Below are 25649 nucleotides of genomic sequence, written 5' to 3'. Positions count from 1 at the left end.
TTTCTAACATTTAGAGAGAGGTTGTTTTCGGTACACCATGCAACCAAGTCATTTATCTCCTTGATCCCTGAGATGTGAGACATGTTCTGTGATGGGAGGCTGAGTATATTGGGCCTGTACTCTTTTGAGTTTAGATGAATGAGAGTGAGCTCATTGAAACATGCAAGATCCTGAAGGGGTTTGACAGGGTAGACATTGAAAGGTATTCCCCCTGGCTGGGGAATCTAGAAAATGAGGGCACAGCCGTAGGATAACAAGTCAATCATTTAGGACTGAGATGAGGGGAGGTTTCTTCACTCAGAAGTTTTGTGAATCCTCCAGGTCATTTATAAAAGTGACAAACAGCAGTGGCCCCAAAACAGATCCTTGTGGGACACCACTGGTAACTGGACTCCAGTCTGAACATTTCCCATCAACCACCACCCTTTGTCTTCTTCCAGCTAGCCAATTTCTAATCCAAACTGCTAAATCACCCTGAATCCCATGCCTTCGTATTTTCAGTAGTAACCTACCGTGGGGAACCTTATCAAACGCTTTACTGACATCCATATACACCACATCAACTGCTTTACCCTCATCCACCTGTTTGTTCACCTTCTCAAAGAACTCAATAAGGTTTGTAAGACACGACCTACCCTTCACAAAACCGTGTTGACTAGCTCTAATCAAATTATTCCTTTCCAGATGATTATACATCCTATCTCTTATAAATCTTTCCAAGACTTTGCCCACAACAGAAGTAAGGCTCACTGGTCTATAGTTACCGGGGTTGTCTCTACTCCCCTTCTTGAACAAGGGGACAACATTTGCTATCCTCCAGTCTTCTGGCACTATTCCTGTAGACAAAGATGACTTAAAGATCAAAGCCAAAGGCTCAGCAATCTCCTCCCTAGCTTCCCAGAGAATCCTAGGATAAATCCCATCTGGCCCAGGGGACTTATCTATTTTCACACTTTCCAGAATTGTTAACACCTCCTCCTTATGAACCTCAAGCCCTTCTAGTCTAGTAGCCTGAATCTCAGTATTCTCCTCGACAACATTGTCTTTTTCCTGTGTGAATACTGACGAAAAATATTCATTTAGCACCTCTCCTCTCTCCTCGGACTCCAAGCACAACTTCCCACTACTGTCCTTGACTGGCCCTACTCTTACCCTAGTCATTCGTTTATTCCTGACATATCTAGAGAAAGCTTTAGGGTTATCCTTGATCCTACCTGCCAAAGACTTCTCATGTCCCCTCCTGGCTCTTCTTAGCTCTTATCTTTAGGTCCTTCCTAGCTAACTTGGAACTCTTGAGTTACCTAACTGAACCTTCATGTCTCATCTTTACATAAGCCTCCTTCTTCCTCTTGAAAAGTGTTTCGCCTGCTTTAGAAAACCACGGTTCCCTTGCTCGACCACTTCCTCCAAGCTCCACATTTCCATTGTGCCCATCCCCTGCAGTTTTCCTCTCCATCCGATGTATCCTAAATCTTGCCTCATCGCATCATAATTGCCTTTCCCCCAGATATAACTCTTGCCCTGCGGTATATACCTATCCCTTTCCATCACTAAAGTAAATGTAATGGAATTGTGGTCACTATCACCAAAGTGCTCACCTACCTCCAAATCTAACACCTGTCCTGGTTCATCACCCAGTACCAAATCCAATATGGCCTCGCCTCTCGTTGGCCTATCTACATACTCTGTCAGGAAACCCTCCTGCACACATTGGACAAAAACGGACCCATCTAAAGTACTCGAACTATAGCTTTTCCAGTCAATATTTGGAAAGTTAAAGTCCCCCATAACAACTATTCTGGTGCTTTCGCTCCTATCCAGAATCATCTTTGCAATCCTTTCCTCTACATCTCTGGAACCTTTCGGAGGCCTATAGAAAACCCCTAACAGGGTGACCTCTCCTTTCCTGTTTCTAACCTCAGCCCATACTACCTCAGTAGACGAGTCCTCATCAAATGTCCTTTTTGCCACCGTAATACTGTCCTTGACTAACAATGCCACCTCTCCCCCTCTTTTACCACCTTCCCTGAGCTTACTAAAACACCTAAACCCCGGAACCTGCAACATCCATTCCTGTCCCTGCTCTATCCATGTCCTGAAATGGCCACAACATCGAAGTCCCAGGTACCACCCCATGCCGCAAGTTCACCCACCTTATTCCGGATGCTCCTGGCATTGAAGAAGACACACTTTAAACCACCTTCCTGCCTGCCGGTACACTCCTGCAACTTTGAAACCTTACTCATGACCTCACTACTCTCAACGTCCTGTATACTGGAGCTACAATTCAGGTTCCCAAGACCCTGCTGAACTAGTTTAAACCCTCCCGAAGAGCATTAGCAAATTTTCCCCCCAGCATATTGGTACCCCTCTGGTCCAGGTGTAGACCATCCCATTTGTAGAGGTCCCACCAGCCCCAGAATGAGCCCCAATTATCCAGGAATCTGAAACCCTCCCTCCTGCACCATCTCTGTAGCCACGTGTTCAACTCCTCTCTCTCCCTATTCCTCGTCTCACTATCATGTGATACGGGTAACAACCCAGAGATAATAACTCTGTTTGTCCTAGATCTAAGTTTCCACCCTCGCTCCCTGAATCCCTATCCCTTTTCCTACCTATGTCGTTGGTACCTATGTGGACCATGACTTGGAGCTGCTCCCCCTCCCCCTTAAGGATCCTGAAAACATGATCCGAGACATCACGCACCCTGGCACCTCGGAGGCAACACACCAACCGCGTGTCTCTCATTCACACAGAATCTCCTATCTATCCCCCTAACTATGGAGTCTCCAATGACTAATGCTCTACTCCTCTCCCCCCTTCCCTTCTGAGCAACAGGGACAGACTCTGTGCCAGAGACCTGTACCCCATGGCTTACCCCTCGTAAGTCCCCCCCCCCCAACAGTATCCAAAGCGGTATACTTGTTACTAAGGGGAACGACCACAGGGGATCCTTGTACTGACTGCTTCCTCCCAGCCCTTCTCACCGTCACCCATCTATCTTTATTCTTCGGAGTAACTACATCCCTGAAGCTTCTATCTATGACCACCTCTGCCTCCCGAATGATCCGAAGTTCATCCAGCTCCAGCTCCAGTTCCCTAACGCGGTTTCTGAGGAGCTGGAGATGGGTGTACTTCCCACAGATGAAATCAGCAAGGACACTGACGGCGTCCCTCACCTCAAACATTCTGCAGGAGGAACATTGCACTACCTTCCCTGCCATCCCCTCTAGATAAAAAAAGAAAAAGAAAGAAAGAGCTTATCTGTTATTCACTCCCCTTCTCAGCAAGCACTCACTCAGCAACCTCTGTGCCCCACACGATAACACCTGAGGGAAAATAAAAGAAAAACTACTTACCAGTCACTCGCCAATCCCTTACCTGCAGGCTGTGACTTCACGGTTCAACTTCTTTCTACTTCTACCTGCCCTCGAGCCTTCCTCTTGATCTTTACAGCAGTTGTTTTTTTTTGGTTAGAGGAGGGGGTAGGAAGGGAAACACTGAAGAAGTTTTTCGGGTTTAAGTATCACTTGACAACAGCTCCTCCACAAACCACCTTCAAGTTAGGGTGAGCACAACAGACGTATGCAAATTGCCCCCGCAACAGCCAATCAGCATCTCCGCTCTGCTGCCCTCTGCTGGATGCTTGTCTTCACTTGAACAGCTAGGGTCTCTTGCTCAGGTACACCTTCAGGTTAGGGTGAGCACGACAGACATATGCAAATTGCCCCCGCAACAGCCAATCAGCAGCTCTGCTCTCCTGCCCTCTGCAGAACACTTTCACTCAGTCTGCAAGCATGATCCTGACCTTCCAGTTGCTTTCTATTTCAACTCACTATCTTACTCTCATGCTCATGTTTCTGTCCTTGACCTGCCATAATGTTCCAGCGAAGTCCAACACAAGCCGGAGCAACAGCACCTCATCTTCTAATTCGGCACTTGACAATCTTCTAGACTCAACATCAAGTTCAACAACTTCAGGCCATGAACTCTGCCCTCCACTTTGAATTATTTTCCTCTTATTGCCAGCCCCCATCATGTTTTCATGTTTTTGCTTTTAGACGGCCCTGACCTTTATTCTCCCATTAACCAATTCTGCTGTTTACTTTCAGACGGTGCTGACCGTTATTCTGCCATTCACGATTACTCTGGAACAATCTTTGTTTCTTTGATACTATCATTACCACTCATTTTGCCTTTAGTTCCAAAATGTCTTAATCATTTAACCTCTCTGCCCTCCAACCTATCCCTGACCTTTTCTTTTGCTCCAGCTGCCCCTCCCCTTTTATAACAGCATTAAATCCATCACAAATCTACCTCTCTTCAGTTCAAAGGAAGTGTCATATTGGACTCAAAACATTAATTTATTTCTTCTCTCCACAGATGCTGCCAGACCTGCTGAGTTTATCCAGCACTTGCTGTTTTTTATTTGCGATCTCCAGCATCTGCAGTATTTTGATTTTATTATTTAGCAGCTAGAGGATGGAGATGATATCCAGTGCAGTCCAATTGCAGACGGTCTATCCAAGATCACTTCATTCAAATATGGCTCAGCTAAACTCAACCCCAAATCCTAATCGTACAACAGTCACACAGCTTACTATCCTTTGTTACAAACCATCACAATCTCCCCTTTACCACAATGCTGAAATAAAAGTAACTGCAAAACATTCCAAACCACCTTTATCCAACAAATCCTTCAATATTCCATGTCAAATTGTATTCCCTTAGTGTCTACCTTGCAGGTGCTTTTGCCTGGTCCAGTGCTGCAGGACAGCACATGCCAGTAGCTACAGCATGCCTGATGGAAGACCTCCAATGAGGTAGACTGCACATAGTCTTGTAGGACACTCTTACACAGACCTTAGTCTAGAAGACCCAGCTTTGGATGGCACCACCTCAGCATGTGTAGCAGTCTGGGCTGGCTGTCTGACAAATAACCATCTGTGTCGTCTGCAGCAGAACTCTTGTTCAATCTCAGTCTGCTGGCTGGTCAGCAGTGGTGAGACCTCAAATCCTGTAATCCTGAGAGATGAAAATGGGTTTACTCTCCATAGAGTCACTGGCACTCCCCCTCTGGTCATCACCTCTGCGATCTTTGTTATCACTTGGATAGCGGCAGCCTGTGCTTCCATGGCAGCAAGCAGAGAGTTTATGACCTCAGTCTGAGCCTCCACCACAGCACTGAGAATTTGGGTGGGTTTTGCCTGTGCTGCATTGGGAACTTAGACATCGGTCACCATCTGCTGAATGGCAGTTGTGTCTCCAGGTGTTCTCAAGAAGTTGGCCACCACCCTCACCCTGGAACGGATAGGATACAAGCACTATAGAAAGCCCTGTGCACAGTAAAATCCAGATTCCTTGACAGTAACCTGGCTTTCTGGCCTGCCAATGGCACCAAGCATTTTTATGTGCATTAGCATTTTTCTGCACACCACCCCATTGGTGTATGTTGTGTTGGGTGCTCTGGATCCGTGGAACACATACAGGCCACCAACACTTAAAATAGTACAACACTATTTTATTAAGTTAGAAACTGTTGAACATACTTTCACTGTGGGTTAACACGATGTTAGATTAAACTAAAGACCTATGCCTGTCCTAACCAGTCTATGCACTCAGCACATGGTGACGAACTGTGCTGGAAGCTGTAAGCTCTGTCCTTCTGAGAAACTGCATCCCGAATGAGCGGGAACTCTGATGCCCTCTGTCTATATAGTGAGTGTGCTCTAACTGGTGATTGGCTGTGGTGTTGTGTGTGTTAATTGGTCCCACTGTGTGTCCATCAGTGTGTGTGTCTGCACCATGATATACTGGTGTATATTATGACAGTGTACTCATCTGAGCCTTCTGCGGCAGAACTCTTGTTCAATCTTTCTCTGGGGAGTTCTCACCTACGATATCCTTTCCCCTTGCTGCAGACCACTGACCATATGCTACCTCTATGCTACCTTCTGAAGCACAAAAGAGTGCCAGTATCTAAGCTGGTGACTGTGAATGTGTGATTAAGTTATGGTGCTCCCTCATCAATGCATTGCACATTTTGCAATTCACTTGCCTAACTAAATGACAGTTAGTGGGTATCTGAAAGGCACAGGGTAGGGCTGTAATATGGAAAAGAGGTACGAGGTGCATGCTTCCACCAACTGTTGCTCAAGATTAAAGGAGATTTTGGGGTGAGTGGGAAGTGGGATGTGAGAAGGCAGATTAAGTAGGTACATACTGTGTCATCGTCTATGGTTTCAGCCTTGCTGCTGACCATAGCCTCAGTTGTGGACACTAATTGTAGTGATTACCTCAATTGGTGTGATTGCATACAGGTGTGCTTGTGCTCCACTGGTCAGGTGTTTGCTGCTTCGAATTATGGGGCAGCCCATCCTGCAAGAGAGAGAGGGAAGTATGTTAATAAGCATGGTGCAATGTATTTGGGTGATATGCCTGTCATAGTTGAACAGCTAGCATGTGTGCAAGTGTGACGTGTGAGTGTGAACCTTGCATCAGTGTTAAGTATGTGAGAATGAGGTGAGGTTATTAATATCAGGCATGAGTCATGCTTGATAAAGATTGTTGATAGGAAAGTGAGGGGGTGGGTGGATGTGGTGATTGGAGCAGTGTGTGAGGCTAGTGATGAAAGATTTGGCATACGAGGTGACTTTGATTACTTGTGTGAGGTCAATAAACTTTTCATGGTACTGCATCCAGATCCTTGTAGTTCCTTCTTAATGTCTGTCTGGAGAGCCTTGTGGCTCACTGAGGGAAGAGGACCACTTTTCCTCTGTCCATCTCCTGTGGCAGTGACTCCAGCAGTGTGCTGAGAGTCTGGGAGGATACCCCACTAAACTGACAAGGACGGTTTTAGACACATATAATTGTGAATTTCACTGGCTGATGGATCGCTCACCAGAATGCACAGATTTACAATAATTGACAAAAGAAGCAGAGGGAAAAAGATTCAGTTTTAACAATTAGTTGTGATTTTCATTTATTTATTTGCCCATGGATGTGGTGTTGCTGGCTAGACCAGCATTTATTGCCCATTCTTAATTGCTGTTGAGAAAGTGTTGATGAGCCACACCGCTGCAGTCAATGTGGTGTAAGTACACCCATTGTGCTGTTAGGAAAGGGTTTTCAGGATTTTGATCAAGTGACAGTGAAGGAGCGGCAATATATTTCCAAGTCAGGATGGTGAGTAGCCTGGAGGGGAATTTTCAGGTGCAGATGTTCCCAATGTATCTGCTGGTCTTGTCCTTCAAAGTGGTTCGGAAGGTGCTGTTGAAGGAACCTTAGTGAGCTGCTGCAGTGCATCTTGTAACTGGTGCACTTTGCTGTCACTGTACGTCAGTGGTGGAGGAAGTGGATGTTTAAGGTGATGGATATGCCAATCAAGTGGCTGCTTTGTCCTGGATGGTGACAAACTCCTTGAGTATAGTTGGAGCTGCACTCATCCAGGGAAGTGGAGAGTATTTCATCACACTACTAACTTGTGCCCTGTAGATGGTAAACAGGCTTTGTGGAGTCAGGAAGTGAGTTACCGCAGAATTCTTAGTCTCTGATTTGCTTTTGTAGTCACAGTATTTATATGGCTAGTCCAGTTCAGTTTCTGGTCAATTGTAACCCACAGGATTACAGCAATGTCAGTGCTATTGAATGTCAAAAGGTGATGGTTGGATTCTCTCTTGTTGGAGATGGTCATTGCTGAGCACTTGTGTGGCATGAATATCACATTGCACCTATCAGCCCACGCCTGAATATTGTTCAGGTCTTGCTGCATTTGGACATGGACTACTTCAGTACCTGAGGAATCAGGAATGATGCTGAACATTGTGCAATCATCAGCGAACATCCCCACTGCTGACGTGATGATGGAGGGAAGGTCATTGATGAAACAGCTGAAGATGGTTGGGCCTAAGACACTATCTAGATGAGCTCCTGCAGTGATATCCTGGGACCGAGATGATTCACATCTAACAACCACAACAATCTTCCTTTGTGCCAGGTTTGACTCCAACCAATAGAGTTTTCCCCTGATTCCCATTGACATCAGTTTTGCTAGGGATCCTTGATGTCACACATGATCAAATGCTGCCTTCAAGAGCAGTCACTCTCCACCTCTTGAGTTCAGCTCTTTTGCCCATACTGGACCACGGTTGCCATGAGACGAGGAGCTGAGTGGCCCTGGTGGAACACAAATGGACTGGCAGTGAGCAGTTTGATGCTGGGTAAGTGCTGCTTGATAGCATTGTCAACAACCCCTTCCATCACTTTGCTGATGGGACAGTAATTGACTGGGTTTGATCTGACCTGCATTTTGTGGAATATGCTACCTGAATGGGTGGTGGAAAAAGATTCAAAAGTAACTTTCAAAGGCGAACTAGTTATCTATTTGAAAAATCTTCATTTTCAAGGCTCTGGGGAAAGGGTGGGTGGGTCAACTTGGACAGCTTTTTCAAAGAGTTGATGTGCAGTATGGTCTCTTTTGGTTTCAGAAAATTGGCAAATGTAGTACGCCTTCAATCCTGTACTAAATTATTCGTCAACATTATGTGTATAGTGGAGCTTCCACCACTGACTGATCTCCTGATTGGAGGAAAATCATGAAACTGATATCAAGTAGAAGCAGTAAGGGCTTGGAAACAAAACCTTTGTTATTTCTTTTCTCCTTTAAGCAGGATAGATTCCAACACTTCTACCTAAGTGAAGGAAATTCAGCCATAAGTTTTATTGCACAAATTTTATGGAAAAAAATGTTTTTACGGTATTAGTTGAAAATGAGGTTGACCGAATGCACAATAAATTTGAAACGTGTGGTTAACTTTGTAGGTGTGAGACTTGGGAAGTGTGTACAAGATTCCCAGAAAACTATGACTGGACACAAATGAATCAGCCCTGTCATGAAAAGCTGGACATGACAAAGAAATATCACTTCCTTCAATGGAAGGTGGGTGCCACAATGCTTCAACGGTTAACCAAATCTGACAAGATTTTAATTGTAATCTTTATTATGCTCGAGCTGAAAACCTTCAACCCGACTTCATTGACTTAACTATGGCAGCAGATGCACTGGTGACCTCTGTTCCTGACCCCATTTAGGGTCAGACAGAAGACAAATGGTTTAAATATTTTCAATACATGCCCGACACCAGTATTGTCACTTTTTGAGTACTTGTTAGAGGGAGTGCAGCAAATGGGTAGAGCACAACGTCCATCTTCAGTGCCAATGTCATTGTTTCGGTCACCTTCCTCCTACCTTCTGCACTAACTTCTGCACAGGGATTGTCATTGTGGACAGACAGTTTATGGTCCGTATTAATATTAGTAAATACACTGTCACACCTGTATGGTGAATAGTTTTGTCACAGCTGATTGGCAGAGTGCGCAAAACAGTGAAAAATCATACTGACAGTACGAGTCCAATATGAATTATATGGATGATTCATAATTTGCCTGTTCTAAGATATCCTAATGCCTGAAAGTATTATTTTGCTGAGAGATAGGTGACTGATCTGTGTGGAGAATCATATGTGGTTTGCTTTGAATAATCTAGTATGTTGTGACAGCATGAGAGCATTTCAGTGTGATTTTTCTTCTAGCTCTGTTTTCCTCAGGTACAGTGAATAGGTGAAAAGAAGAAATATATTCCCTCTGTTGCTAATTACTCCATCTATCTATACATACAAATCTTGTGTCAAGAGTATGTATGCGCACACGTGCTCTCCAACACTGACCCTGGCAGGGTGTGTAGGGTCAGTGGAAGGGCACTTCTGTTGCAAGGGGCAGATGGATTTTTGTGGCGCTTTAGGTGCATGTCCCCCACCCTCTCTGCCCAAATAGAAAATCCAGTGCCAGTCCAATTTTTGGGTGAGATGACGGAAAGGTTGTCCAGAACCCATACAGTCTTTCATCAACCCTTTGGTTAGGGAACTGGACCACTTTCCACTCCTGGATGCATTCCATTGCCCCCACAAACCCTACCACCCATCTGAAAGGGGGTACATCAGCCAGCCTTCTCCAAGGCCTCTATCAATGCCTGCCTATCATTAGTGAGGATACTCAAACAGCTGAGGGTGAATGACCCATCAATCTTGGCTTCAGGTGGGAAAGCGTCTCTCCTCTGTCCATTGCCTCTGCATGATGATAGAATCCGGGTCAGGAACTCCTCATTAGATGAATGACAGGCATGAATATTGGACGTAGTGTTTAGTTTCATAGCACTGTATATTGCCTACTTCACCCAATATCTGTTGGGAATGGGGGAAGAAGGCATTCAAGTGAAGTGTAGCTACAGAAACCAGCATAGTTTAAACCACTCTCTTTCAATTCTGTGGCAGCAAAGAGGCAGGAGTTACAACAAGCTTTCCATAACCAAAGAGATTTTCAGACATAATTGGTAATTTAATTGGCAAATACTACATTGCAAATATAAAGCAGGGATAAGAACTTGGACCTTTGAAGGGTTAATGGCTAACTATGTTAGAGGATATGCCCTTTTAAATATCACTGACAACAAACTGCCTGCTGATACAATTATGCATTGTGTTACCCCATGTCAACTAGATTTAACTCACCTGTTTTTCCTATTTAACAAGTGTTTCAGTATGTTTCTTTTCTCTCTCCAAAAATAAGCTTGTAATTAGTCTGTACTGCCGTGTAGCTCCAAGCGGCCGGCTCCAGCAATTTGTCTGATTGTAAAGCTGCAACGGTTTGTGCTTTGACCTGCTGTTTGGCGTCTTCTGTGCTATAAACAACAATGCTTTGCGGCGTGTTTATCGTCACTGGATGATAAGTGCCATTTGAAATTAAAGTTAGAAAAGAATCAAAACCAGAGCCAAAGATTTAGCTGGAGTGATGGAGGTGGGAGCCAGTAAAAATAGGATGAAAACATTAAAAACAAAAATGCCAACCCCTTGTCTGTTTATGCTTTGCAAATAGAAAGATCCCCAGCTGGTCATATACCCTTCGATTACAATTGAAAACAGAAGTGAGAAAGCCGCTTCCATGAAAAAGGACCAAAGGAAAAACAGGACATCCGAAAGAGTGCCAAAGTGGTCTTTCTCATATATGTGGGTTTTTGCAAAGGTACTGAACTAGTCAAATGCTAACACTATGCCATATTTATGAGTTCTAGATTTAAAACGGCTGTAACTTTGCATAATATTGACAAAAATATCCCCGAAGGGGAAAATACATTGCACATGAATCAGCTTAAAATTGCTAATGGAGAGTAAAGAGAATGGTGAACGAAAAAGAATACCCAACTAAATTGAGGAAGATATGTATCTATAGGGAGAATGGGACAGTGGGATTTATTTTTCAATTACTCCAGCAAAAGGCCAGGTGCCCTAATTCTGTGTTGTAAACATCTTTGGCTCTATGAGAAATAATTTGATGAGGAAAGCGTTGTGAAAATAAAATTTAGGGTCAACTTAACTTTGTTGCCTTTGTAATTCAGCAGCTCAATTTATGGAGTCAAAGCTCCCATGTTCTTTACTAGTCACTCTATCAATGGGTTAGATTTTCATGGAGTTGGGAAGAATCTATGGAGGAGTGAAAATGGCTATGGAACTCGATTACTGGTTCCCGCCCCCATCCCTGGGCCTGGATTTTCCAGCCCCATTATGACGGCCCCCATCGTGGGAGGTTTAGCGGCCCAGCCAAAAGTCCATTGATTTTCATGGAACTGGATGATTTCAGTGATGCTTCTGAAGTTCCTGGTTTAGAGCCTATTAAGGGTACAGATTGTTTGAATTGTGAGCCCATATCCTACACTCTCAACCTGGTCAGCTCTGATCCTCTGCAATTGTCATGGGTCAGGTCAAGTTTTCAAAGAGTCATGGTTAATGGCAGCTCAAAGGTGTCATGAACCATAGTCTGTATGAGGGGACTTTTTTAAAGATAAGTTTAAAAAGTCCTCCTCATGCTCGCATGCCAAGGAATGGCACTTCCAGTTCCATTCACCCACAAGATGCAATGTAAAACAAATGACCCCTACAGTGACAATAGCATGTGTAAATAAAAATCACTGATTCATTGATAGAATTACACTTCCTGAAAAAAATACTTTTTTAAAACTGCAAATCAATAAAAGTATTAAGTATCCTGACCCTTTTAAGTATCAATAGCAGAAACTGAAACAACTTGAAAACTCTTCACCTTGCATAAATAACCATTTTGCAAATGCCAGAAGAAATCAGGGACCCAGAACTGTTAATCAAGCAATGTTTTCCCTGGGGCTCAGCTGTTTCAATAGTCTAATGGATTTCTGGGCTCTCTGCCAAGTATAAATGCCAAGCCTCATTATACGTTCCAGACCTCAAAGATCAAAACCTAGCCCAATGTGTGTTGCCACTTCAAAGATCTATGCACATGAACACCAGGCCCCATTGTTCCTGCACACACTATAGAATTGTGCTATGAATTCTATATTGCCTCTTCCTATCCCTTTTGCCAATATGTATCACAGTGCACCTCTACATTAAATTTAATCTGCCATTTGCCTGTCCAGTCTCCTTGCCTATCTAAATCCTATTGCAGTTGATTGACATAATTGTCACTATCAGCCACACCTCCAAATACAGTATCATTGGTAAAGGGAGGCCAGTAGTAAACTCAGAAATTCCACCAGGGTTGTATGGGAGGTTACTCATTACAAGCAGCCTTAAGATGTGCAGGGTGTTTCATTTTATAAGAAAGTAATCTCCAAACCCTTTCAGACATAATGACCTCACCATATCTCCTGCTTCTTTTCTCTTACTCGCCTTATTCTCTTTGTGGAATGGATGCAAAGGCTGGAATGATCATATGTCGTGCTGTCCCACAGCTGTGCCTTGCTGTTGGTGATCAACAAATCAAGTTGAAGAGCGAGGGTAGTCTTAATTTGGAAGGATTTGAGTTAGTCGTAGAGAAAAGGTATGTTTTTATTCACTAGTGAAATCATGCAATCAGTTTATGATACAGTTTAAATATGTAAAATGGACGCGATTCAATAGAAACAAATCTATGTCCGGTTTTGGGCATGTTTAGCACGGTATTTTTCGGCAGCTGCATTGCAGGGAAACACCCCGGTATTCAACGGCACTTTGCCATTTTTTAGTCTCGGGGAGTTCCTCTCTGCTGAGCTCGCACTTGAGTCATTTCCTGCTGGCGAGCCCATTTGCCTGGCTGCCCTGATCTTCCCCCCACATTCAGTTCCTACCACTCATTTGTGACCCCTCCCTTTGCCCCCCCCCACCCAACCTCTGCGAGGCCACTGGGAAAAGTCCCTCACTGCGTGGTAAGGCTGCCCAGGCCTGATCCCTGGCAGTGCCAACCTGGCACCGAGGCACACTGACACTGCCATCCTCTCTGTGTTCCCCTGCCAGTCTGGGTAATGTCAGTGTGCCAAGCTGGAAGTGACAAGGTGCACAGATACCAGAGAGAGTGCCAGGGTGCCACCCTGTCCTGTCCTCGACCACCCGGGGGTTTCTACTTGCCTTGGAGACCCCCCCCTCCAGATGCCATTAGGACTGGTTTGTGGAAACCGGTACTAAACAGTGTCCTGGCGAGGTCTTCCAGGTATGGTTGTTAGGTTCTAGGCATCGGGAGAATCCGGAAAACGCATATCTAAATGGGCCTAATGAATCATTTAAATATGCAGATCTGGATCATGCCTAATGAGGGCGAAATCCAGATTGCGACATCTCACGAGATTTTGTTTAATGTCATGAAGCGTTTCAAGATTTGGGTGTGCCGGTTAAATAGCGGGGAAAATCGAGATTTACGCCAGGCGCAAATCAGTTTGCTATCTAACCGGCCCGCTCCCGATGGTAAGTTCCGGACGATGCCCAAATATGGCGAGCATATCATTAACTCCAATTTGCATAATTTCCATCTCATTAACGAGATTGAAGTTGAATGTAACATTTTCCAAGGAATTAACCGACTCCACAGTGAGGACTAGTAGGGGAGTCGTTTAGTACCCCTTTTTTAAATGTGAAGCTGGCGCAATTGCTGGTGAGTGGAACTGATGAGGTGAGTAGCCATATCCATTTTCAGGCATGCAGCTGAAGGGCACTGGAGTTGCTGCCCCAGTGCTTTGGGGATGGGGGCAGTAGGTGGTGGAAGACGCATCAGAGGTTGGGCTTGGTCGAGGGCTGGAGCGTTCCAAGTCAGGGGTCTCCCTGGGCTGGAGTGGGGGAGTGAACTTCCAGGGCAGAGCCCTGTTCTTGGTTATATGCTGACGGTCACTTTAACTCCCTTTGACTGTGAGCAGCCTCAAGCTTCACAGCTGAAGGCTATTGCTAATAAGGAATTGATCTTGTTAGTTGTGAGAGAACTTCACAGCTGCAGGTTGTGTTTGCTGCGTGCCCCTGCTGGTGGCTGCAGATGCTGTTTCCTTCCTTTTCTGTAGCTGTAAAGAAGGACAATTTTTCTAAGGTACCTGGGACTGGAACACTGGGCTCACTGAGTCCAGAAGGCAATCCGGTTTGAAGTAAGAAGTCGCTATCGGACTGGTGCGCGACATTGATCCAAATGGGCCATGTGATGATGCAGTTGAAGAAATGCCTCCACAGATTTCTGATGCTTTTGTTGTTGGTGTGGTGAGTGCTGCATGCAACTAGCACATCACCGTGAGTTAAACACCCTGGAAGTCAAGGATATTCAACAGCGCCTTGAGTGCCAGTGGAATATGTGGATGCCAAGATTTGGTTCCGGTGCGTTTGGGCCATGGGGGAGGGCCTGGACAGCTGTGGTTCCTGGACGGAGAATGGCACTGATATGTGGAACAAATAATGCATTGATGGACAGATCATTTCTATGACAATGTTCTGGACATGACAACACATTTTCAGGCTTATCCTCTATTTTTGCTGAAGAATCTGCAAGGGGTGATAGAGGGTATTTGTTTTTTTTGTGAAAATGAGCTGATATATCTTTGTATCGGTTCCATTAAGGAATTTATGTGACACTTCCTTGTTGATTAATGGATAGTGTGATATGTGGAATGTTTCGTAGCTGATATTCAAATCTTTTTTACTGTTGACCGTTTAATAAACAGAATATTCTCAAGTGGCTTCTCATGGGTGCACGTTCTATGTCTCAGACAATGATTATTGCATCGCATTTCACTCAAACCTTGAAGCCTGAACACTTTGTCTGAACTCTAGAAGCATCAGCACCATAGAGGCAGTTGTTAATAATCAAACACTCAATAGCTGGGCTTCAGCATGCGGGTATCCTCGCGACCAAAGGGTGAGTATGGGGACCAGGGGAGGGCACCTGAGCATGGTCTCCCTAATGTTCCTGGCAGGGGTCTGGGGTCTAGGGACTCATGATGTGGCCCGGGGTGAATGTGCAGACCATGTTTTCCAGCACAACTGGCTCAGTGGATGGCACTGTGAGAAAAGGCGGGACAAGTAAGGGTGGGAGGCTTGGGGGATTTGAGGGCCTCTGGGTGGAAGCCCTACCTGATTGTTGGTCTATCTCCTTCTCCAATTCCATAAAAAGACTAAAATGGATGTTGATGTCGGTCCCGCAGATGATGTCCTCGCGGGGCTCGTGGCAGCCCAGGCAGCTAGACACTGCAGAAGGCAGCAACGATGATGCCGGCTGGAGGTGGCATACCATGTGCAGGGGGTCGCCGTGCACCCTGAAGACCTGGCTGCTGATCGGGCTGTGGTGGAAACTAGAATGGGGCGCCAGCGATAGCCCACGTTATACAGGCGTCATTGGTCTTTCGAGGAGATGATGGACAGCATGTGCCGCAGGAGACTCCATCTCAAGAAAGAGACACTGTTGAACCTGTGCCATGTCCTTGCGGTGTTGGAACCCCGTGGAGGAGGAGGACACCCGCTCCTGGTTGCTGTGAAGGTCACTGCCGCCCCAAACCTTTATGCAACCAGTTCATTCCAGGGCTCGAGCGGGGTCTTGTGCGGCATATCACAAGCTGCAGCCCACAAATGCATCCATGAGGTCACGGTTGCCCTCTATGTCTGGGCATCAGAATACATCAACTTTGAGCTGGACCAAGCGAACTACGATGCCTGGACTGCAGGATTCTCCACCATCTCCGGAATGCCCATGTCCAGGGGGCAATTGAAGACACGCATGTTGCTTTGCACTCACCGGGTCATCAGTACCCTTCATTAACAGGAAGGCGTTCCACTCCCTGAATGTTCAACTCATGTGGGACCACCACCTCCGAATCATGCACGCATGTGCAAGCTTCCCAGGGAGCTTGCATGACAGCTCCATCCTGGAACACTCGGAGATCCCCGGCATCTTCGAGGACCACCTCAAGATGATGGGTTGGTAGTTGGGGATAAGGGGTATCCGCTGAGGTCCTGGCTAATGATGCCAGTGCGGAGGCCGATGGTGGAGCCCTGTGCTGTCATTAATGGATGCATCGGACTGCTGAAAATGTGGTTCCGATGCCTAGACCGCTCTGGTAGGGCACTGCATCCCTCAAAGGCTCTCCCACTTTGTGGTGGTCTGCTGTGCCCACCACAACCTGGCACAGCAACGTGCCGACATGCTGGTGGAGGGGGAGGAAGAGGAGGAGAGGCAAGTGGCCTCGTCTGAGAAGGAGGACTTGGAGCAGATGGGGCAGTGGATGAGCCTGGGGAGGAGCGCAGGAGGACTTGGAGTGTGGAGGACAGGCGGCCGCAAGGCTCTGGAATGCCTGGAGTACCAGGGAGGCCATCATCCTTACCCGCTTCTCACAGGGCGAGGCTTTGTCCATCAGCTCATCCCATTCCCCTCCTTCCCCCCATTCTCCTCCTTCCCCCCCATTCATCAGCCATGCCTTGGATACCACCACTCAAGATGCTGACCTCGTGCTCCAGGCTTTCCACTGCGGTCGCCAGTGTTGACCTTAGTCCCATGCATTGTCGGCATCATCTCCTGCGCCCATAGCCTTTCGGACTCCTCCAATTGGCTATGCACTCGCTGGAATGTCGCTGACATCCCCATCTGAAACTCCTGGCTGTGTCCTAGCAACTGCATCAGCTCTGAGATAACCTTGTCCAGAGGTTCTCCATCTGACTGGGACTCAGCAGTGTCCTGGGATCCAGCAGATCACCGACTGTTGACCACCTTGGATGTTTCTGCCTTCACTTGATGTGCATCAGCAACTGTGTGGTGCTCACCAGATTGTGCCCCAGAAGCCTGTCCACTAATGGCGCCCACCGAGTTGTGTCTCAATGCTGGTGGAAGTTGGGTGGGGGGGGCGGGATTCCCCGCCCATGGGATTCTCCGTTTTGCCGGCGCCTGGGGGTTTCGCGATGGCGTGGGGCTGCCCCACAATGGGAAACCACATTGACCAGCCGGCGTTATGGAGAATCGCGCCGGCGGGGCAGAGAATCCAGACCTGGGTGTTAGGTGTGGTGCATTGATGGTGGTCTCCTCGGAGCTCTTCTCTGAGCTGGTCTCTTGGGTAGTGGAGGGGGGATGACTCCGGATGGCCCGGCCCCATCAGATGGTGATCTTGAGAGAGAATGGACATGTGGTTAGTGAGAGCGAAGGATCATTTTGCCTGACATGAACAACTGACTTGAGTCAGGTTATCTGAGTGAAGGGGCTGTAGATCCTCACCTCTGTGGTGCAGGCCAAGTTCGTTGTCGCTGACTGCTCTCTCCTCAGTCAACCCCACAATTTCCAGGGCCTATACCTCATAGGGGTTGAGGACTCGGATCTCTGGTTCTCTGCCGCCTGTCTTGGCCCTTTTTTGCTTATTGTGGGCTATTTTCTCCTGCGGGACTAAGAGAGGGCTTTGTGAGTTGCGCGCTTGATCGATCATGGGGGGGTCTATGTAGGTGGCATGTGTGAGCACCGCAACTGTACGTGAAGGGGTTGTGCTGGTGGATGTCAGGGTGTGCTGAGGAACCAGCACAAAGATTGGATGTGGGGAACATAGAACATTACAGAGCAGTACAGGCCCTTCGGCCCTCGATGTTGCGCCGACCTGTGAAACCACTCTAAAGCCCATCTACACTATTCCCTTATCATCCATATGTCTATCCAATGACCATTTGAATGCCCTTAGTGTTGGAGAGACCACTACTGTTGCAGGCAGGGCATTCCACACCCTTCTTACTCTCTGAGTAAAGAACCTACCTCTGATATCTGTCCTATATCTATCTCCCCTCGTGCTAGACATCACCATCCAAGGAAAAGACTCTCACTGTCCACCCTATCCAATCCTCTCATCATCTTGTATGCCTCAATTAAGTCACCTCTTAACCTTCTTCTCTATAACGAAAACAGCCTCAAGTCCCTCAGCCTTTCCGCATAAGATCTTCCCTCCATACCAGGCAACATTCTGGTAAATCTCCTCTGCACCCTTTCCAATGCTTCCACATCCTTCCTATAATGCGGCGACCAGAATTGCATGCAATACTCCAAATGCGGCCGCACCAGAGTTTTGTACAGCTGCAACATGACCTCATGGCTCCGAAACTCAATCCCTCTACCAATAAAAGCTAACACACCATACGCCTTGTTAGCAACCCTCTCAACCTGGGTGGCAACTTTCAGAAATCTATGTACATGGACACCGAGATCTCTCTGCTCATCCACGCTGCCAAGAATCTTACCATGAGCCCAGTACTCTGTCTTCCTTCCAAAATGAATCACCTCACACTTTTCTGCATTAAACTCCATTTGCCACCTCTCAGCCCAGCGCTGCAGCTTATCTATGTCCCTCTGTAACTTGTAACATCCTTCCGCACTGTCCACAACTCCACCGACTTTAGTGTCATCTGCAAATTTACTCACTCATCCTTCTACGCCCTCCTCCAGGTCATTTATACAAATGACAAACAACAGTGGCCCCAAAACAGATTCTTGTGGTACACCATTAGTAACTGGACACCAGTCTGAACATTTCCCATCAACCACCACCCTCTGTCTTCTTTCAGCTAGCCAATTTCTGATCCAAACTGCTAAATCACCCTGAATCCCATGCCTCCGTATTTTCTGCAGTAACCTACCGTGGGGAACCTTATCAAACGCTTTACTGAAATCCATATAATCCACATCAACTGCTTTACCCTCATCCACCTGTTTGGTCACCTTCTCAAAGAACGCAATAAGGTTTGTGAGGCACGACCTACCCTTCACAAAACCGTGTTGACTATCTCTAATCAAATTATTCCTTTCCAGATGATTATTATGCATCCTATCTCTTATAAACCTTTCCAAGATTTTGCCCACAACAGAAGTAAGGCTCACTGGTCTATAGTTACCGGGGTTGTCTCTACTCCCCTTCTTGAACAAGGGGACAACATTTGCTATCCTCCAGTCTTCTGGCACTATTCCTGTAGACAAAGATGACTTAAAGATCAAAGCCAAAGGCTCAGCAATCTCCTCCCTAGCTTCCCAGAGAATCCTAGGGTAAATCCCATCCGGCCCAGGGGACTTATCTATTTTCACACTTTCCAGAATTGCTAACACCTCCTCCTTATGAACCTCAAGCCCTTCTAGTCTAGTAGCCTGAATCTCCGTATTCTCCTTGACAACACTATCTTTTTCCTGTGTGAATACTGACGAAAAATATTCATTTAGCACCTCTCCTATCTCCTTGGACTCCACGCACAACTTCCCGCTATTGTCCTTGACTGGCCCTACTCTTACCCTCGGCATTTGTTTATTCCTGACATATCTATTGAAAGCTTTAGGGTTATCCTTGATCCTACCTGCCAAAGACTTTTCATGTCCCCTCCTGGCTCTTCTTAGCTCTCTCTTTAGGTCCTTCCTAGCTAACTTGTAACTCTTGAGTGCCCTAACTGAACCTTCATGTCTCATCTTTACATAAGCCTCCTTCTTCCTCTTGACAAGTGTTTCGACTGCTTTAGTAAACCACGGTTCCCTTGCTCGACCACTTCCTCCCTGCTTGACAGGTACATACTTATCACGGATATGCAGTAGCTGTTCCTTGAACAAGCTCCACATTTCCATTGTGCCCATCCCCTGCAGTTTTCCTCTCCATCCGATGCATCCTAAGTCTTGCCTCATCGCATCATAATTGCCTTTCCCCCAGATATAACTCTTGCCCTGCAGTATATACCTATCCCTTTCCATCACTAAAGTAAACGTAATCGAATTGTGGTCACTATCACCAAAGTGCTCACCTACCTCCAAATCCAACACCTGTCCTGGTTCATTACCCAGTACCAAATCCAATATGGCCTCGCCTCTCGTTGGCCTATCTACATACTGTGTCAGGAAACCCTCCTGCACACATTGGACAAAAACGGACCCTGGGGAGGGAGCGAGGTGTGAATTTGAGGTGTGGCAGACAGAATTGATGCCAATAGAGAGGTGGTAACTTACCCTTGCAACCTGGTGGAGGTCGTTGGTCTTCCAACATTGGATGCCGGTCTTCCTACATTGCATGATGGTCCTCCTGGTCATGCTGCCCGAGCTGACAGCTACTGCCACAGTCTCCAAAGTGGTATTGGTGACGTTGCTGCTGGCCCTCCGACACCCTGGGAGGAACAGGATGTTCCATCTCGCATCCACAGCGTTGCGAAGCCTTGCCAGGTCGACAGCGGCAAATTGAGGAGCAGGTCTACTCACTACCACGCTTGTGGGTTGACTGGAGAGGGTGGTGAGGGACTGTTTAAAAGCAGCTCCCCCTTGTTAGTGGCGAGACGCTGAGGCGCAAGTCTGGGAAATCAGACGGCGAGACAGCCAGTAATGGTGTGAAGCTCGTGGAGGTTCATTTCAAAACACTAACCGCCGTGAAAAACGGACGGTGAACTCGCCAACTTGGCCATCTATAAACACCTTGCCAATCACACCCAGAATGATACTTAAAGATTTACTGTTAAATCGTGCCCCTGATTTTTGGCAACTGAGACTCCAAGACACACTGCATGGGTGTTTGGTGTCCAGAAACTCAGGTGAGTCACATAAAGAAAAGTCACCAGAGTGGCTTGTTCACTCTTGCACTTTGGTGAATATTATTATTTTTGAAGAACCTGGAAGAAAGTAAACAAATGTAAAATCACTGTCCAAAACATGAGCCTTATCCTTTTCAAAAATTGTAATAATGGTGTTATGGTTCTGTTCCTGTGTCTAACTGTAGAACATTCCCAGACTGGGGAAAAGAGGTTGGATCAATTAATCTGATGTTAGCCCACAATCATTCTTGCCGTTGAGCACAACGGGCTGGTAGATATGGAGAGTCGAGAGAAGATTTCCCTTCCATTTCTCATGTATTCTGATTATCACACAGAGTGATTTCAATCCAGTAGGTTTAAGGTTATGTATCAGGAATTACTGTTTGAACAAATGCTAACATGCTCCCAACAAATCCTGTCAAACATTTTTCTGAAGGTGTTACCAATCCGATTATTTGGGTTAAAATATATGTGTATACTTGTTAAAATAGCAGAGACAAAAATTTATTAGGAGTGGTTAAGAGTTTGCAGGAAACCTTTGGTTGATACCTTTTTACAATAGTCTGCAACCTACATGATTGTTTCCGGCCCACAAATGACTCAATTTTTTGGGATACAAATTTGCCAGGCAATGGAGTAATAAGTGGTGGTATTATATGTGCTGTCTATATTCCCGGCTTGATATTCTGTTCCATTACTGTCAGTAGAGCTGAATGTCAGGCAGACACTTGGTGGGCAGCCCCTAATGTGTTGCTGCTGGTTTGTTTTGCCGCTCAATCTAAATATTTCCTCATTGTATTCTGCTTCATTCAAGGTGTATTTGCACTCCTGACCTTTAGCTGATCTGTACTTTGCTATTCCTGTTTTATAATCACGGTACTGCTGCAGCCTTGTAAGATGACGTTTATACCCTTTACATAACACAGATCTCTTGCTTTTGTTTTTCTCTGCACAGAATGAGACAAAGTCCACATCAGCAGTGGGGGTTCAGCACAGCCGGTCACATTTACTCTCTGGTTTGTGTTGTGGCTTCTACTTTGAAATATATAATTTAAAGGCAAGCTCTAATGTAACCACTGCAGCAGTTGTTGTTTCTGCTGCAGGAATCCTACCTAACCTCCTTCGCAGCCGGCAGATTTGCTCTGTTCACTAGCTATAATGAAATCGCAAGCATGTCTGTAGTAAATGCACTCATAATTTTGCCATGGACAGTGAAACCCAGTGGAAATCCTGCCATGGAGCAAAGCTCACATAATGTATATAACTTGGGAATATATTTTGAGCTCAACCGGCAATAGAAAAGTATTCATTTGAATATTTATGCACACTTTTAGAATGTATATTTATCCTGCTTCCTGACCTCCAGTTCTTCTTGTAACTGGGAAGTACTGGAAATTAAGCTCACTGGCAAATGTTATCACTTTGTGTGTGATAAAGTTCTTCTTTTCTCCCCATGATTTCGATTTAATCAGGAATTATGCATAAGGGCCCTTGCTTGTTCGGTGAATTGGACATTCTGAGTTCTCCCTCAGTGTACCCGAACAGGTGCCATACTGTGGCGACTAGGGGATTTTCACCGTAACTTCATTGCAGTGTTAATGTAAGCCTACTTGAGACACTAATAAAGATTATTATTATTATTGCCTTTGGCTGCCCATTTTGCATGGAGTATATAAAATCTGAAGGGAGACCTGATGATCTATGAAACGGGGGGGGGGGGGAAGGAGAAGAGAACCCCTAAAACTAGTGTTCAACATAGATACATGAAATTGTGATGAAATATCGGGTTCTAATTGGGAAGCTTCAGGAACTCTGCCGAAAATAGACACACTGTGTAGGAAGTACAGTTTTGCCCCGTATCCCAGCACTACTCAGAAAGAAAGACTTATTTTGTGCTTTTTATGGCCACAGGGCATCCGAAAGTGCTTTACAGCCAATGAAGTACTTTTGAAATGTGGCGACCATTGTAATGTAGGAACATGGCGGCCAATTTGCACGCATCCGCACCCACAATCAGTAGCCTGTTTTCTGAAGGTGGTTGAGGGATAAATATTAGCCAGGGATAACTCCTTTGCTCTTCTTCAAAATAGTGCCAAGGGATCTTTTATGTCAACCCGAGCAGGCGGATGGTTTCTTTTCTCATCAGAAATACAAACCTGCCATCTGTGTAGCATTCCCTCAAAATTACAAAGAACAATACAGCACAGGAACAGACCCTTCGGCCCTCCAAGCCTGTACCGGTGTACACTGGAGTATCGGCCTTGCTTTTTGTGCCCAAGTCCTGGCGTGGGACTTGAACCTTGAAACTTATGATTCAGAGATTAGAGTGCTAATGATGAGCCAGGGCTGATACCAATAAAGTTAGAAGCCTGTAAATTATTCTTGGTTAATGTCTGGTATTTAGTATCATCATGGATAATGTCTGTGCTGAAATACCAAATGGTGAAATGCTATCGAAATTAGTTGGGAATGCATTTTCCCACTGATATGATGATCAGTTGTTTCTAGACTATAGTATTTATGTACATATAAGGCAGTCATTCAGTCCATCGAGTCTGCACTGACCCTCCGAAAGAGCAGTCTACCTAGGCCCACTCCCCTACCTTATTCCCATAACCATGCACATTGATCATGGCCAATCCACCTAACGTGCACATCTTTGGACAGTTTATTGTTTGTTTAACTTTTGAGTATTGAAGTCATCTGTTAATTTGGATATGCACAAGCTGTTTTTGGCTTTACTGACAAATCCAATATACTGTCAACTCCGAGTAAATTCCAGATTAAATGGAAGGAAAGAACATTCTGAAGTTCACTGAATGGAATACAATTTATCTGAAAAGTCGTGTCTCTCTGGTAGCTTTGCTGCCTCTGAATCAGAAACAAGTTGGCCAGAATTTTCATCTAGAGGAGGAGGCGGTTTTGAATGGTCGGGGCAGCAACTTCTCACTAGCGACTAGCATTCTGGCATGTTTGACTGGCCAGCTGACTGCTTTTCAATGAGACATCTTTTGGGGACTGGGTGGTGGTGGTGGTGGCGGTGGTGGTGGGGGGCGGGGGGGGGGGGGGGGCTGCCTGCCCAGTGGTGATGTGTAGGCAATTAAAGCCACAGCAGAAGACATTCTTTCCAGACAGTGGACCGTCCCACAGAAGAAGCTGGAGCTCGAAGTTAGAATGGTGCAGGTGTCCTGGTGGAGGAAATGGCGAGGTGGTGGAGAAGTGGGAGGTGCAGCCAAAGGGGCATCCTAAAACATCAGCCATGCCTCAGCTGTCGCACTTTCACCTCTGGGTCAGAGGTTCCGGTCTCATGTTCCACTCTGAAACTCGATCATAAAAATAAGTTAAAAGCTCCAGTGTAGTACTATTGGAGTATTGCATTGTTGAACATGCTGCCTTTCACATGAGGTGATAAACCAAGGCCTCATGTACATTTTTGGGTGGATGAAAAAAATCCTATGTCACAATTTCAAGGGATTCCCCCTCCACTATGATAATTTGGTAGCTGTGACCACAGTATATTTGGTATCATTTAAGTCTTCAGAGGGTGTATCTATCTTGAGGTGCCCTTATGGTTTCCCACCTATAGGAGCAGAACACACCTCTCCCTGTGGGGCCACTGGTCAGCCTTGGGTACTTAAATTTGCTTTTCTGGCTGTTAAGCCCACCCTTAGTCCTTAATTTGATGGGACTCTTGAGCCTGTCTCTTAATTGGCCTTCTCCCCAAAAACCATCTCCTTGATCCTGCCACAGCCTCCTCTGTGTTCTTGACCCAGAATTCAGCCTGACCAAGATCTGGAGCCTGGACCTAAAATCCAGCCTGTAATCTTGGCTGACACTCCAATGTAGCACTGAGGAAGAGCTGTCCTGTTTTAGGTGATATCTTCCAGATGAGAGGTGAAATTGAATCCTGGTCTGTGGATGCAAAAGATTCCATGGCTGCTGCAGTGATTAGCATCGCTGCCTCACGGCGCCGAGGACCCGGGTTCAGTCACGGCTCGGGGTCACTGTCCGTGTGGAGTTTGCACATTCTCCCCGTGTCTGCATGGCTCTCACCCCCACAACCCAAAGATGTGCAAGGTAGGTGGATTGGCCATGCTAAATTGTCCTTAATTGGAAAATTAAATAAAAAAAGATCCCATGGCACTATTTGAAGAAGAGTAAGGGTGTTCTGATGTCCCAGTCAACAATTATGTTTACTAACATCACTAAAAGAGTATGCAAATTGGCTTCAGTGTTTCCTTATGTTACATTACTAACTCTGTTTTTTTGGCTTTGGAATGTTTGGGAAGTCCTGATATTGTGAAAGGTGCTATATCGGGCACGATTCCGCAGACATATGTTTAAGTCCGCTTTTGGGGGCATTTGGCGGGGTGTTTCTTGCCGACTGCAGCCTTGAGAATGACCTGGCTATTCAATGGCACCTGACGGCTTTTTTTTTCACCTCTAGGAGTTTCTCCCCGCTGAGGCCATACTTGGAGAGATTTCCTGCTAGTGAGCTGATCGCACCAGCGGGAATGTTTGTTCGCAGATCGGGGCGCCATTTTGAATGGCAGCTCCGACCTCTTCTCCCCCCCCCCTTTCAGGCCCATACCCTCATCCCCCAACCTTCTCTAGGCCCCTGAAACCCCCCTCCAATTGTCAAGGGCCCCGTGGACACAGGCATGCCCCCTGGCACTGCCAACCTGGCACCCGGGCAGTGCCACCCAGGCACCTTGGCAATTTCTGCTGGAGTCTCCCTGAGGGAGCCTGTAGATGCTGGGAGCCAGTTAG

General features: G+C 46.1%; 1 protein-coding gene across 3 annotated transcripts in view; it reads left to right on the top strand.

Annotated features, from left to right (window-relative positions):
* The window catches only part of LOC140384491 (doublecortin domain-containing protein 1-like), an 871034-nt gene that overhangs the window by 389511 nt on the left and 455874 nt on the right, over positions 1–25649 (top strand). For all 3 annotated transcript variants that reach the window (XM_072466241.1, XM_072466242.1, XM_072466243.1), the window contains 4 exons: positions 8821–8938; positions 10930–11076; positions 12785–12906; positions 21835–21895. In XM_072466241.1, the coding sequence (XP_072322342.1) occupies positions 8821–8938; positions 10930–11076; positions 12785–12906; positions 21835–21895 (448 nt within the window). The remainder of the gene's footprint in view (positions 1–8820; positions 8939–10929; positions 11077–12784; positions 12907–21834; positions 21896–25649) is intronic.

Source organism: Scyliorhinus torazame, chromosome 10 (assembly GCF_047496885.1).
Source record: "Scyliorhinus torazame isolate Kashiwa2021f chromosome 10, sScyTor2.1, whole genome shotgun sequence".
Classification (NCBI taxonomy): Eukaryota; Metazoa; Chordata; class Chondrichthyes; order Carcharhiniformes; family Scyliorhinidae; genus Scyliorhinus; species Scyliorhinus torazame.
The sequence above is the reverse complement of the archived record's forward strand: the minus strand, read 5'-3'. Positions and strand labels throughout refer to the sequence as shown.